We start from the raw sequence: 15,192 nt of genomic DNA, 5'->3' as shown, positions 1-15,192 counted from the left end.
GGCCGCGGGGCGGGGAGCCGGGAGGTGGCGCCGGCGCCCGCCTCGGCCCCGGAGGCGGCACCAGGAAGCGCCCGCCCCGGCCGGAGCCGCCATGTAACCGGCGCCGCCCGGAGCCGAGTCTCGCTGGCCCCAGCGACCTGCCCGCCATGGGGGACGAGGACGAGGACGAGGGCTGCGCGGTGGAGCTGCGGATCACGGAAGGTGGGGCAGGGGCGGCCGGAGGTGCGGGGCGGAGGGATGGCTACCCGGGCCAGGCCAGGAGGGGTCCGTGCACTGGCTGGGCTCATTCACCCCCTGTGCTCACAGCCAACCTGACCGGGCACGAGGAGAAGGTGAGCGTGGACAACTTCGAGCTGCTCAAGGTGCTGGGCACGGGAGGTGAGGACCCCCACTGGGCAGGTGTCCCAGGAACGGTGCCCTGGGCCTCCCGCCTGCACCCCCGCCTGGGCCTGGGCCAGGCCACCAGCAGTGCCCCCAACCCTTTCCCGGCACAGTCCGCCTGGCCTGCCCCGCCCTGCCCTGACAGGGTGTGCATGCCCACTCCCGGGGCCGGTCCACGTTGACATCGCTCCTCCCCGCACCATCCTCCCGGACTTGCCAACACGGATTTGCCAACACCCTGGTGCGGGGGTGGGGTGGGGGGGGCAGTGGGGGGTTTGCAGCCCTCCTGAGTGACCTGCACAGCTCCTCCCCTTGCGCCGATATGAGAGCCCTCTCCCCCACTTTGCAAACTCTCCAGCTCGGGTTTGCACATCCCTCCGCTGCCCGCATGTACCTCTGCCTCCCTTCCTGGGATCTGCATCTTCTCGCATCTTTCTGATCTGCCAGAGGTTTGCACACGCAAACCACCCCCCCCAGCCCCAGGGCTGCAGGGCTCCTGGAGTTGCATGCCCCCCCAGTCTACTTTGCACATCCCCTCCCTGGTTTGCTCGAGCACCCTCCAGGGGCGTGCACCCCCTCTTCTTAGAGGGCTTTGCCAGCTTTTGGCACCTCTGCCTCTCACCCCGGCTCCTTCCCCCGATTTGCACACCCTCCTGGGTTGCCAGCACTCCCACCCCCACCAGTCTGCACCACCCTCCTGCTCACGGCCTGCCCTGCGCTCACTCACTGCTCCCACAGCCTACGGGAAGGTGTTCCTGGTGCGGAAGGCGGGCGGGCACGACGCGGGGAAGCTGTATGCCATGAAGGTGTTGCGCAAGGCGGCGCTGGTGCAGCGCGCCAAGACGCAGGAGCACACGCGCACCGAGCGCTCGGTGCTGGAGCTGGTGCGCCAGGCGCCCTTCCTGGTCACGCTGCACTACGCCTTCCAGACTGATGCCAAGCTGCACCTCATTCTGGGTAAGGGCGGCCCATGCTAACCTTGGGGGTCATGGAGGCGGGGGGCGCCCCATGGAGGCTGCTTCTTAACCTCCACGCCCCCCCCCCCCCCCCTACGTGAATGGCGGCGAGATGTTCACGCACCCCTACCAGCGCCAGCACTTCAAGGAGGCCGAGGTGCGCGTGTACGGGGGTGAGATCGTGCTGGCCCTGGAACACCTGCACAAGGTGGGTGGGGACCTGGCCGCCTGGCTGCGACCAGAGGGTCTGGGTCTCGGCCCTCAGACATGGCAGCCTCAGGTCTCTCTGTCCCTGGGCCTCCGGGGGTGGGGGGCTGGCCTCGGTGAGGACAGGAGTTGCTTCCTAGACCTCCTGGAAGGAAGGTGGGGTCCCCTGCCCTGTGGCTCCCCGTAGGGGCTTTCCTCGAACAGGGAACTCTGGGCTGCCTCCTGGGGCCACGTCCACAGCACTTCCTCAAATGGAAACCTCATGCCTCGGCTCCCCAGGCCTTGAAATGGGGCTGTGCACACAGGCTTGCCTCTCTGGGACCTTGGGGCCTGTTCCCAGGGGGCCTCCCTGTGGGGTTCTCCTTCCTCGATTTAACATCTTAAATGGCCTTTCCTAGCGAGTGGCCCAGTTCTGCCCAGGGCCCACTCCTGGGCTGGAGATCCCCTTCTCCCGGGGCAGGGGGTCCCCTTCTCCCGAGAGGGACCCAGTGCAGGGACACGAGCTGGAGGAGCTGGGGGTGGCGGGGGAGGAAGCCTCAGCGGCCCTCTTGCTCCTGCCAGCTGGGCATCATCTACCGAGATCTGAAGCTGGAGAACGTGCTGCTGGACTCCGACGGCCACATCGTCCTCACGGACTTCGGGCTGAGCAAGGAGTTCCTGACGGAGGAGGTGAGTGAGGGGCGGTCTCTTGGCCAACGGCGCCCCGTCCCAGGCTTCTCCGTCCTGTCTCCTCTGGCTCCGTGCCTGGCCCTGCGTGTCTCGGAGGTCGATCGATCCAGGCCCGGCCTTCAGGAAGTCCCCCTGCTCCAGCCCTCACAAGTCCAACGAGTCCTACTCGGAGCCTTGGGGGCTGCTGGGTGTCCAAACGGGTCCTCTCGTCCTCCCAGAAAGAGCGAACCTTCTCCTTCTGTGGCACCATCGAGTACATGGCCCCCGAAATCATCCGCAGCAAGTCGGGGCATGGCAAGGTGAGTGGGCAGGGGGCAGGGGAGGGGGGGTGGGGTGGGGTGGGGCGGGGCGGCCGCAGGCCCTCACCCCGGCTCTGCCCGGCAGGCTGTAGACTGGTGGAGCCTTGGCATCTTGCTCTTCGAGCTGCTGACGGGGGCCTCGCCGTTCACGCTGGAGGGCGAGAGGAACACGCAGGCTGAGGTGTCCCGGTGAGCGGGGCTGGACGCGGAGGGCGGCCGGGGGACCTGGGCAGGGCTGGGGGGGGCGCTCACTGCCCCTGACGCCCCCCCAATCCCCCCAGACGGATCCTGAAGTGCTCCCCTCCCTTCCCCCCCCGGATCGGGCCCGTGGCGCAGGACCTGCTGCAGCGGCTACTTTGCAAGGACCCCAAGAAGCGTCTGGGCGCGGGGCCCCAGGGGGCACAGGAAGTCAAGAACCACCCGTTCTTCCAGGTGAGGCTCCTGACTCGCCCCCACATCCCTCCACACACACCTGGGCTGGACTGCTGCTCTGCTGGGGGGCACCGGGGTGGGGTGGCTCCGAGACTGGCCAATTCCACTTGACTTAGAAACCCCCCCAGGTGAAGGAAGCTCGTCTTCTCATCCATCTCTCTTGAAACCCAGAAGCTGTGCTTGTCGGGGAGAGAATTCCAGGTTCATTGACTGTCAGGGCTGGCAGGGACCTGAGAATGGGTTTGCCAGTGCTTTCATTGGACAGGTTCAGAGAAGGGAGGTGACCCACTCAGGATGGCACAGTAAGTGGGGTAGAGCTGGGAACAGACCCCAGGTCTCCTGTCGGCCCAAATCAGCACTAAAAGCCACACTTCTGGCTCTTAGGGTTCACCTAGGTGTTTTATTCTTTGTCCCCATTGAGTCTGTGTGCCTGTCATTCAGATGGACAGTCGCTCAGCCATGTGGGTTCTGTTCACTTAAGAGCACACACAGTGGGAATGCCGTGTCCAGAGAGTTCCGTGTCCTTGTGAGAACTTGCTGGCTCGGGCACCAGACGTGGCCAGTGTTGCTGCCTAGCAGGACCCTGTAAGAGTGAACACCTACTATGTGTCAGCCCTGTGACTCGAGTTCTTTCATGTCACCCTCAGAACCATCCTGATTATTATCTTCATCTTTACAGAGGAGGAAACTGAGGTTCAGAGAGGTTAAGTAATTTGCCCAAGGTCGCCCAGCCAGGAAGTGATGGAGCTCAGATTCAAAGCCAGGTCTGGGCGACTTCAAGGCCCACGCTCTTAACCGCTGCGTGCTGTTTACACGTGGGCATCGGATTTGCCGCCTGTCTGACATCGTGACAAAAATGCCCATTTAGGGGCATTTATTGTGGGCCAGGCACTCGTTTCCTCTGCTACGAGTGCCCTCTCCTGGAACCTTCCCAGCAAATACCCGCCTGGAAGGGCCCTCAGAGATGCCTTCTCAGGCAGGATCTATGTCTCCGCAGCAAACATGTCCCTTTGTGGGGGGAGGTGAGCAGTGTCACTTTCCTTAAGTGAATTCCACCCTGAGGGCACGCTGGGCCTTGGGCACGGGGAGCGGGTTGACCAGTAGTCTTACTGAGAGGCCCCCCCCCCCCCCAAGGTCTTTGAGGCCTGACACTCGGAAGGTGCCCCCCTCAAAGAGACAGTCTCTTTGATGACAGCAATGCTGAGGTCCCTGGTGTCAGAACCCAGGCCTTCAAGTCTAGGTCAGGCTTCTTGGCTGCAAGCGACAAAAAGGCCAACTCAAAATGGCGATACCCACAGAATAGAGTTTGGCTGCTAACAGAGATCAGAATGAACAGTGGTCTAAACAAGATGGAGGTTTCTTTATTTCTTTCTCACATAAAAGAAGTCCAGAGGTTGGCAGGCCGGGGCTGCTGTGATGTCTTCATGAATCCAAGCTCCTTTTTTTTTTTTTTTAATGCTCCTCCATTCTTAGCATGGAGCCTCCATCCCCATGGTTGCCTCATGGTCCAAGATGACTGCTGGAGCTCTTGCCATCGAGGCTGCTGTCCAGGCAGGAAGCAGGAAGGAGGGGAAGGGGAGAAAGAGCACTTGCCAACTGTTCACCCTCCTCTTGAGGCTCTTTTCCCGGATTCCTATCTCACAGTTTTTGCTTACAAGTTATTGGTCACCCATAACTGCAAGGAAGTTTGTAAAATAGTCTTTTAGTTGTGTACATTGCTTCCTGGCATGCAGTTGGGGTTATGCTACTAAGGAAGACTAAGGGAGAATGGTACTAAAGGAGAATGGATGTTAGGCAGGCAGTGAACAGGCTCTCCCACACTAGCTTAAACATAAAAAGGCATGTTTTAGCTCCTGTAAGTGAAAAGTCCAAGGAAATGTGGTCTGACTTCAGGCAAGGCTGCATCCAGGTGCAGAATCAATGTCATGTAGGAATTTCCTTGTCTCTTAGTTCTGCTTTTCTGCACAGGGATTTCATCATTAGACCCTGAGCAGTTCCAGGCCAGTGTCCTCCCAGGATAAGTAGATTTGTTTGTTTTGTGTGCCGATTCTATTAAAAGTCTCAGGATTGACTGAGTGTGGAGGAGGAAAATAAGGATTGTGTTATCAGAGGCGGGGAAATAGAAGCTGGGGAGGCAGGAAGAACACCTTGCCACCCCAAATGCCAGAGAGACCCTTGCCTCCCTGAGGAGCTGCCCAGTGAAGGTGGCCTGAGCAGAGAGGGGTCCCCACTTGCTGCCCTTTGGTCCCCCATTTCTCATCCCTTTTTCCAGGGCCTGGACTGGGCTGCTCTGGCCGCCAGGAAGATCCCAGCCCCATTCCGACCCCAGATCCGCTCAGAGCTGGATGTGGGCAACTTCGCAGAGGAATTTACGAGGCTGGAGCCTGTCTACTCACCCCCTGGAAGCCCCCCGCCTGGGGACCCTCGCATCTTCCAGGTGAGTGAGAGCTCACGGGACCCCAGATGCAGGCAGGCAGGATGCTGCCACCAGCCTCGGCCTGGCTGAGCACGGGCACTGCATCGGCCCTGTGTCCTCATCAGGACTCAGCATCTCCCGCAGACCATTCCACTCGTGGGGTACCCAGAGCTATTGGTTCTGGAGACCGCCATGGCAGGACACATCTTTAAATTTCATCTTAATTTTCCTTCTAGTCCGTCATATCTCTTTATTGTTATATTACCTTATTGTTTTAAATTATTCACTTGCTTAAGTGGACAACTAGGAAGAGATGCCCTGTCTCTATCATGGCTGTGCATGCCCTTGGCACACCACATCACATTCCTGGAGGCACAGGACCCCCCGCCCCCTCCCAGTTTTGGAAGCTTAGGCCTGTTGGACAAGTCCAAACTCCTTTGCTCGGCCTTCAAGGCCCTGCAGGATGTGGTCCTGGCTCAGCGCCCTAGCCTCAGCGCTCACTATTGCCCCCCTTGGTGTTCCAGCAGCACTGAACTGCTCAGAGCTTCCAGAACACACCTCTGTACCTTTGCACACGCAGTTCCCTCCACCTGGAGGGCGCTCCCTACAGCTGCCCACCTGGCAAGCTCCCGCTCATCTTTCAAGCCGTTTGTTGTCCAGCGCTGCCCCTGTGTGACGTCCTCCCTGCTCCCCTGGCCCTGGGTGCCCTCTCCTTGATCGCCCCTCCACCCACAGTCTCACAGTCCTAACGAGAAAGTTCTTTCTTGTGACTTGGTTACTTTCATTCATTCATTTAATGATTCAAAAACATGTGTGAGTGCCAGGCACTGGTCTGGGCACCAGCGATGATTAACTTTGGTTTCTCCTTACCTTTCCTCAGTAGCCCCCCGGCAGAGGAGGCCAAAGTTTGATTTGACAGGAAGGAATAAAGATGTTTTGTCCTCAGTGGGGAGAGGTGAATTCTCATAAGCTAGGTGTGTGATGCTAGGCCACCGTCCTTTCGTGCATTTGACGCATCATTTTCTGGGCTACTCCATTGTGTCAGATGATGTCCTTGGCATTTGGGGGGAAGTCACTGTGATGAGAAAGGTGGCGTCACAGACTGGCGGGGGGACAGACACGGCCCCAAGTGATCACAGAGCAAGGTGGAATAAAATGTCCACATATGCCGTGTGCACCAGGATGCCAAAGCGACACCCCCAGTGCCCCTTATTCCCAGTCCCCGGATTCCGTGCCCCCCGTCCTCGCGGCCAGGTCTGGGCCTTCCAGGGACTCCATCCCGTACCTGCAGCCCCCGACGCGCATGCGCCCCTTACCGCCCCCTCTCCGTAGGGATACTCCTTCGTGGCGCCGTCCATCCTGTTTGACCACAACAACGCAGTGATGACCGACGTGCTCGAAGCATCTGGCGCTGGAGACCGGCCAGGCCGGGCAGCGGTGGCCAGGAGCGCCATGATGCAGGTGAGTTTGGCCAGCGTGGGGAGAAGTTGGCTGGGGGGGGCGGGGGTCTGGGCCCAGGGACTCCAGACCTGGCTCCTCCGTGCGCCTGCGGTGTGACTTTGGTGAGGTCTGGAGCATCTATGAGGTGGGGCGTGGCGCGGCCGCAAGGCTCCCAGGTAGGACCTCTGACGCGCCCCCTTTGCCCCCAGGACTCGCCCTTCTTCCAGCAGTACGAGCTGGACCTGCGGGAGCCCGCGCTGGGCCAGGGCAGCTTCTCCGTGTGTCGCCGCTGCCGTCAGCGCCAGAGCGGCCAGGAGTTTGCGGTCAAGATCCTCAGCCGCAGGTGGGCGGGCCCGGGGTGGGCGGGGCCGGCGGAGCAGAGTCGGGGGGCGGGGCCTGAGGGGAGCCGTCCTGACCCCGCCTGCCCCGCCCCCCAGGCTAGAGGCGAACACGCAGCGCGAAGTGGCCGCCCTGCGGCTGTGCCAATCGCACCCCAACGTGGTGAAGCTGCACGAGGTGCATCACGACCAGGTGACGCCTTCCGGGCCGGGGCGGAGCGCGGGGACGCAGGAGGCTGCCCGCGGAGGGCGTGCCGGGGGTGGATAGGAGGCGGGGCCCGAAGGCGCGTGGGCGGGGCCTGAGGATCGGGTGTGGGGGCTCGAGGGGATCCTGAGAGGCCAGGGAGGTGGGATTTGAGGGGAGGAGGGCCCGAGGGCGGCAAGGCGGAGCTGAGGATAGCCAAGGGGACGGAATTTGAGGAGGGCGTGCAGTGGCGGGGATAGAATTTATGGGGGTGGGGTTTTAAGGTGGCCAGCGGGGCGGGTGGCCTGGAAGGCGGTGGGGGTAGAACCTGACGCGGGGTCTAAAAGCAGTTCCTGGGGTCGGGGCTCGGACACGGGCGGGGCCTGAGCTGGGGGCGGGGCTTGGTCGTGGCCGCGGGGCGGGGCCTCACTGGTGGGCGGGGCCCGGCCGGGGTCGGTGGCTGGTGACCGTGGCCCGCGCGCCGCCCGCAGCTGCACACGTACCTGGTCCTGGAGCTGCTGCGGGGCGGGGAGCTGCTGGAGCACATCCGCAAGAAGCGGCACTTCAGCGAGTCCGAGGCGAGCCAGATCCTGCGCAGCCTCGTGTCGGCCGTGAGCTTCATGCACGAGGAGGCGGGCGTGGTGCACCGCGACCTCAAGCCCGAGGTGGGCGCAGGGCCTCGGCGGCCGGGGAGGGCTGCGGCGCGCAGGGCCCGGCTCTCACGGCCGCCCCGCTGTCCTCACAGAACATCCTGTACGCCGACGACACGCCCGGAGCCCCGGTGAAGATCATCGACTTCGGGTTCGCGCGCCTGCGCCCGCAGAGCCCCGCGGGGCCCATGCAGACGCCTTGTTTCACGCTGCAGTACGCGGCCCCCGAGCTGCTGGCCCGGCAGGGCTACGACGAGTCCTGCGACCTCTGGAGCCTCGGCGTCATTCTGGTATGGGACGGGGCCCCGGAGGACGGTGCAAGGTCGCCCGAGCCTGGGGTCAGAGGTCTTCCTGATGCGGGGCAACAGGGACGCCCGAGGCAGGGGACAGGGCTCATCTTGTTGGGGGTGGCAGGGTTTGGTCTGAGGCTGGGGTCCGAGGTCGTCCTAATACAGAGGCAGCGTCGCTCTGGTGCTGGGGGCTGGGCATCCGAGTATTAGGGGCCGGAGGTCAGGGTTCATCACGCATGGGCCTGAGGAGTTACCCTCGCGGAGAGGGTGAATGGTCCTGTGGGTGGGCTGAGAGGTCAGGCTCTTGGCCTCCCTTGGCCCCGCCGCCCGGGCCGGTCTCACTTTTCTCCCCACCCCCCAGTACATGATGCTGTCGGGGCAGGTCCCCTTCCAGGGGGCCTCAGGCCAGGGCGGGCAGAGCCAGGCGGCCGAGATCATGTGCAAGATCCGCGAGGGGCGCTTCTCCCTTGACGGGGAGGCCTGGCAGGGCGTGTCCGAGGAGGCCAAGGAGCTGGTCCGAGGTGCGGAGCCGGAGGTCACAGATGATGGTTGGGTAGGGGGAGGCCATGGGGTCATGGTGGGGCAGCGATCGTCACTGGACCAGGTGTCCTGGTTGGGGGACTCGCTGGGGAGGCGAGCGGGGCTGTTAGGATCTCTCTGCCGTGCAGCCTCCACGCACGGCCCCTCCCCAACACTCCTTCGCCCCGCCTCCAGGGCTCCTGACTGTGGACCCCGCCAAGCGGCTGAAGCTCGAGGGGCTGCGGGACAGCTCGTGGCTGCAGGACGGCAGCGCGCGCTCCTCGCCCCCGCTCCGGACGCCGGATGTGCTGGAGTCCTCGGGGCCGGCAGTGCGCTCGGGGCTCAACGCCACCTTCATGGTGAGGGGCGGGGCCTGTGGGAGGGGGTGGAGCGAGCCTGGGAGGCGGGGTCTCCGGGAGCCCAGAGAGGTGAGGCCTCTGACCTTCCCGGAGACTGGAGGCCAGGGACCTGTTGGCCTTGACCTAGTGGGATGGGAGGGAGGGTCTGGGATGGGGACCAAAGCTCGGATCTGGAGGTCGAGGCTGGGCGTGGGGACTCACCCCCTCCCTTCCGACAGGCGTTCAACCGGGGCAAGCGCGAGGGCTTCTTCCTGAAGAGCGTGGAGAACGCGCCGCTAGCCAAGCGGCGGAAACAGAAGCTGCGGAGCGCCGCCGCCTCCCGCCGCGTGTCCCCCGCGCCCGCCGCCCCGGGCCGGGCCCCCCGCCGAGCCAACGGTCCCCTGCCCCCCTCCTAGCCTCCGCCACTAGGACCCCCGTCCCCCATGGGGGCTGTGACCTGGGAGCCTCGGGCAGCGGGCAGCGGCCGCCCCATCCCCAGGGATCGCCCTCCCCTCCCCTCCCCACCCGCTCCCAGACAGAGCAGAAATATTTTTATAAGCAGAGAATTTTTTATGTCTTACCAGATAGAGTTAGAGATGCAGGGAGGGAGGGGGCCTGCTGGGAAGTGGGGCGTGGGGGGGCCTCTGCCAAGTCGCTGCCGCATCTGGTGGACGGCTCTCCTCCCAGGGCCTGCTCCGGCAGGGAAGGGCTCCTCCCCAATTTCTAAGCACTGAGTTGCCACGGGAGAAACTGGGACCTCTCCCCCGCCCTCCCCTGAGGCCCTGCTCTTGGGAGGGGGCACCCCTCAAGCTGTCACTTTATGGGCTGTCTGTGCAATTACGTCCACCAAAGACCTGTGTTGGGGGGGTTCAGGGAGAGGCCCTGGGGCACCCCCTGAAGCATTTCTGCCTCACTTTATGTCACCTGCTTCTCCCCTATTGGGGCTAAAGAAGGAGGTAGGCGACCCCCCAAAAGGGGAGGCCCCCTTCTCACCCACCCTCTCCCCTTGGCACAGCTGCCCCTGGCTGGGGGAGGGGCCTGGGGGGGCTGGGCTGGGCGTCCACGGTCACTGCCTCAGCCCATCCAGGCTGTGCCTTTGACTTTAAAATAAAAGTCCAGCCAGTGCCGTGTGTGGCATCTGTTTGTGTGTGTGTGTGTGTGTGTGTGTATGTGTGTGGGGGTGAGGGGCGGGGTGGGGGAGACAAACTTGCAGCCAGGGGGGCGCGGGGCCTCAGAGAGGAGGGACAGGGCAGACTCTTACGGGATCAGACAGCACCCTTTGTCTGTAGCTTTTGACGTGAGCAGTAGGAGGCCCAGTCAGTCATCCGGGGGTGTATCTGGACAGCCCTGCCGTGTATCACTTAGGATTCTCTTGGTTGTAAGTAATAGAAAACCCAACCCAACGTTGCTTCAGCAGAACAGGAATTTTAGGCTTTCATAACTACACAGTCCAGGGGTTGCTTCAGGCAAGGCCTGATCCAGATGCAAACACGTGATCAGGACTCCCCTTCTCAGCCTCGGCCTTTTATTCTGTTTTCTTGGAGTTGTGGCAGTCTAAAGGACTCTCCTTTCGGCCCGGAGATGGGTGCTGGGCGCTCCAGGGGCTCCAGATTGAAATCTGGGGAAGAAGGGAGCCTTTGTTTTAGCCTTCCCCGGGGACATCCCAAGACGTGCTCTAATTGGATGCACTTAGGTAATGTGCTCACCTTGAACCAATCACTGTGGCCAGGAATGCAGCGTGCTGATTGGCCGAGAGCTGGATCGTGGCCTCCCCTCTGGAAGCTCATTGGGTGGAGAGCATGAGGAGGGTGGGCCTAGAGAGAGGTGAGGGGGACAGGGCTTGGTGGCCGTGCCTGTCAAGGAGGGAGAGTGGGTGTCCTACTCATATGGCTGTCACTGCGATCAGTGTGCCGCCCTCCTGGGGGGCGGCTGAGACTCCCCGCTGTGTGATCCCTGCTGGTGGTTGTGGCCTGAGCGCCTGCGTGGGCACCCCAGGTCCGGGCCCTTGGTCGACATGGTGTGGATGTCCTGACAGCCCCCTGCGGGCCTGGGCTGCCTCCAGGCCTTCTCTCCTCATAGCTCCCCTCGTGGTGGGCCTTCCCCTCCTGTTCTGAGGTTTGCCTCTTAGAGGAGAAGGTACCCGGAGGCCTGGGGCTCTGAGCTGGAGCCCCAGAGATGCCGAGGTCAGGGCAAAGCCAGGTGGGCCTTGTGGACAGGTGGGGTCCTGTGGATGTGGACCAAAAGAAGTTGTGTGGTGCAGGGACACCCAGCTGTGTCCCATCCTGGGGGTCTGAAGGGAGGGAGGGGACCAGGAGAAGCCCCCCCCAGGAGGGGGGAGGGAAAATCTTCCTTAATTCTGACCCCTGTTTTACTGACAGTAACTTGAGCAAAGTCCCCTACCAGCGCAGGCTTCCTCAAGGTCAGAAGGGGGTCACGTGGCTGCAGGATGAACTCGAGAGGGCACAGATGTGAGTGTGGTCATTCGGTCACCAAATACTTTCTGAGATCCACTAGGTCTTCCAATGGGCAGGGGCCACCCTCAGCACTCGGCCTGTGTTCTCTCATTGACCCCTTACACCTGCTTATGGGAAAACCATTGTCTCCACTCAAGAGATGAGACAGGAGAGCCCGGTGAAGATCAGCATTGTGTCTAAGGTCGCTCAGCTGGCAGTGCGTTTGGTCTCTGTGGTCTGAGTCCAGACTCCCCTCAACCACAGGAGTTCCACTGGGAGGACGGGCTTTCATTTTACCCTAAAGCTGGATGTTTGGGTTGTTGAAAACTTCGTTTCTGTCACAAACGATGCTGAAACAAATGAGTTTGTACCTAAATCTGTGCATTTAAAAAATAGCTTTATTGATATATAATTCATATACCATATTACTCACCCACTAAAGAGGACCATTCGATGATTTTTAGCATATTCGGAATTGTGCAACCACCACCACAATCTGATTTTAGAGCACTTTTTTTTACCCCCAAAAAGAAACTCTACCGGTTCGCAGTCACTCCCCAATTGTCCTCAACCCCACAGCCCTGGCAACCCCTCCTCTAAGTCCAATCTCTGCAGATTCCCTGCTTCCTTTGAAATAGACTTTCAGATAACCCCACGTCAATATTGTGCTGACATGCGGTCTCAGAAGTAGGGGATGAAAATGTCCCATTCCATCCTATGCCCACAAGCACTGAGTGTTATCATTTTAAAACCTTTGCTAATTGGAGGGATAAAAGACAGTCTATCTTCAATTTCCTCACCCTTCATCCCCGTAACTCACAGCCACCCTAGGGAAGAGGTGTTCCTAGCCTCGTCTCATGGGTGAAGGAACTGGGGCTCAGGATGGAAGTAACCCCAAGGAGGGGGCCTGTTGGGGTGGAAAGGGCCAGGGCTTAGAGGAAAGAGCCAGCCTCCGCCCTGTGTGGTCAGGGAGCATTCAGGGGGAGCCAGATGTGACTTGGGCTGAAGGCTGGGCAGGGTGGGAGGGAGGCCGGAGGAAGTGATGGGGGCCTGGGGTCTGGCAGCCCGTTCCACACCTTGACTTTGGCCCTGACCAGTGCAGCCTTACATAGAGGCTGTCTGTTTCGGGAGAGTTGGGAGGTCTCCCCTGTCTGCGCTGGGCCTCTGATCTCACTCTTAAAATGGCCTCAGAGAGCAAGCTCAGGCTCCCGGCTCTGTTAAGAGGACCTGTAAACATTCACCTCCTCTGAGTCACTGTTAACTAACTGCTGATAGATCTGAAGTCGGGGGACCGGGAGGGGGGAGGGCTGGCTCTTAGTCTGTGCTCTGTGCAACGCTGTTTGACCCTGGCCAAGTTGCCCCTCCTTAATGTTCCCTGGGTCTCTCAACAAGAAGATTCCACAGTCACGCAGCAGAGATTGCAAACTGGCTGCCTGTGCCAGGCCTATAGAGACTTGTTTTGGGGAGGCCAGCACGTGTCTCAAAATGAGAACATGCACATGAAAGTCTGGATGTTTGACTTTTATTGATAAGTTGGAAGAGCTGACAGCCCTGGGGCCATCTTCCTGTGTGGCCTAATCAGTCAGAGCAGAATCATGTTACCTCCATAGAGAAGGCCTCTGCTTTCCAATTTGCCGCAGTCCCCACCATGCCCTATTGCCCATACCAGCTCTGTCTCTCCTACCTCCCTGATTCCTCTAGGTGTTTGAGTTTGCAACTCTGATATAAACAGTCTCACATTCACTGCTGCACAAAAATGGAGTTTGTGAAATGTCAAAGATGCTCCTGGAATCTTTTTTGTTTGTTTCAAATTTAAATTTAGCCTGTATTTGTGAAAAGATATAAACTCATATGATTCAAAATTCCAAGGATACAAAAGAGTACATAATGAAAAATCTCTTCCACGTGCCCTGACCCTTAGCCACCGACCTTTCGTTACCAGGGGCACCAATGTCACCAGTTCTTGTAGTTTTCTTACACATATTTTATGTGTAGTCAAACCGATATAATGAAATGTATATGTAATTGAAAAAATTCACCCTCACTGAAAGTTAATTTTAGAAAAAAATCGGAAAATACAAAAAGGAAATAATGAAAAATAATCCGTGGTATTACTCTCCATAGAGAATCTGTGTTAGTTAACATTTTGATGCATCCTTCCAGATTTTTCTTTATGGATAGAGATTTTTAAAGGAAATGGCATTAAAATGTAAATGGGTTATGATAGCCTCTCTCAAACTCAGAAATGGATTGTGAATATGTCTGTCAATGACTGTTAAAATCTTTTTGTAGCTGCATAATATTCCATTGTATGGGTGCATCATGATTTCTTTAGACTGTTCTCTGTTTGGGGCTCCTTGGACTGTTTTCAAATCTGTGCGTTCGCGGGGCCCCCCGCCCCAGGAAGATTAGCCCTGAGCTAACGTCTGCTGCCAATCCTCCTTTTTTTGCTGGGGAAGACTGGTCCTGAGCTAACATTCATGCCCATCTTCCTCTACTATATATGTGGGACGCCTGCCACAGCATGGCTTTTGCCAAGGGGTGCCATGTCCGCACCCGGGATCCGAACCAGTGAACCGGAACGTGTACACTTAACCGCTGCGCCACCCGGCCGGCCCTATTCCATGCTATTTTAAACAGCACTGGAAGGAACATCGTGTGCCCACATCTTTGCTCACCTGTCTGAATAGTTCCTCGGGATACATTTCCTGGAGGTGGAATTCCTGGGCTGGAGGATACACCCCAGCGTGCACGTTTGAAAGGCGTTTGAAAGATCTGATCACGCCGCCCTTCAGAAAGATCCTCTCATTTTATGACTTGCAGCCGCACGGGCAAGAGCCGAGATTCGGGCCGTCTCCTTGAAAACGCAGCTCCCGGTCTCACCAGCCAGGGTGTCCTTGCCGGCCTGCGTTGTTCTTGGCCGAGATACTGGAGGTCGCGCGGGGTGGTGGGGGGAGGGGCCCTTCTTTCTCCTGCGCTGGAGTCAGTCTGGGCCGTGCCGTTTGGGGGGCGTGTGGCCCGTGAGTACGGATGACGGGGAGCCCCCGTCCTCTCTGCGCAGGGCTGGGCTGGGGCGTGTGTGCGGAGGAGGCGGAGGGTGAGCCCCTGGCGTCCCCAGGAACAGGCGTGTGGGGCGGCCGCCGGGCGCAGCTTGGAGCCGGCAGAGCCCGGGAGCCGGGAGGCGGAGCAGGGCCCAGCAGAGCGATCGCGACCAGGCCACCGGGGCCTGAGTCTCCGTTGGCTCTCCAGCGAAGCGGGGTACCCGCCTCGGAGAGCTGGGAGGGGGTCCAGCGGGGCTCCTTGCGAGGCGCCCGCACGCTGTGAGCCCTTCCCAAACGGCAGCTTAAATTACAAACAAAAAGAGAAGCTGGGGAAGTCAGGATGGGCCCAGGCTGCTTGTGACAGGGACCCACATCCAGGCAGGAGGGAGGCCTGCTCTTCCCACCTTCCAGCTCTCGGAGCCACATGCCCCGAAGCCCGTAGGCCTCCGTCCAGCTGCGCCTGGGCTGACAGTGTCCCCATCTTCCCGGCGGGGCGAGGACCAGAGGGGCGCCTGCCATCCTGCTCTCACCATTGGGGTGAGCCCCTCTCTCAGCTCCCCCCGCCCGACGCTGTGTCAG

The 15,192-nt window shown here is 60.2% G+C and overlaps 1 protein-coding gene across 2 annotated transcripts; it reads left to right on the top strand.

Annotated features, from left to right (window-relative positions):
• The first annotated feature begins 21 nt into the window (after nt 1-21).
• On the top strand, nt 22-10,243 carry RPS6KA4 (ribosomal protein S6 kinase A4). Of its 2 annotated transcripts, XM_046644320.1 has the most exons (17): nt 22-201; nt 307-378; nt 1,120-1,338; nt 1,430-1,545; nt 2,106-2,213; nt 2,432-2,512; nt 2,598-2,701; nt 2,794-2,944; nt 5,217-5,381; nt 6,693-6,821; nt 7,010-7,143; nt 7,238-7,331; nt 7,814-7,987; nt 8,068-8,262; nt 8,624-8,783; nt 8,977-9,140; nt 9,359-10,243. In XM_046644320.1, exons 1-17 carry the CDS (start codon nt 147-149, stop codon nt 9,533-9,535), a joined length of 2,298 nt encoding a protein of 765 aa, XP_046500276.1. In that variant the 5' UTR covers nt 22-146; the 3' UTR covers nt 9,536-10,243. The 2 variants fall into 2 exon arrangements, with proteins under 2 accessions (XP_046500276.1, XP_046500277.1); XM_046644321.1 differs by lacking the exon at nt 22-201 and having other exon boundaries at nt 316-332.
• The last annotated feature ends 4,949 nt before the right edge of the window (nt 10,244-15,192 follow it).

This window comes from Equus quagga, chromosome 17 (genome assembly GCF_021613505.1).
Source record: "Equus quagga isolate Etosha38 chromosome 17, UCLA_HA_Equagga_1.0, whole genome shotgun sequence".
Classification (NCBI taxonomy): domain Eukaryota; kingdom Metazoa; phylum Chordata; class Mammalia; order Perissodactyla; family Equidae; genus Equus; species Equus quagga.
The sequence above is the reverse complement of the archived record's forward strand: the minus strand, read 5'-3'. Positions and strand labels throughout refer to the sequence as shown.

Bases quoted from the DNA above. Each gene is read 5' to 3' on its own strand.
- RPS6KA4 (XM_046644320.1), top strand. From the start codon at position 147: ATGGGGGACGAGGACGAGGACGAGGGCTGCGCGGTGGAGCTGCGGATC. The intron at 1,546-2,105 runs GTGGGTGGGGAC...TGCTCCTGCCAG, and splicing joins CCCTGGAACACCTGCACAAG to CTGGGCATCATCTACCGAGA. The intron at 8,263-8,623 runs GTATGGGACGGG...CCCACCCCCCAG, and splicing joins GGAGCCTCGGCGTCATTCTG to TACATGATGCTGTCGGGGCA.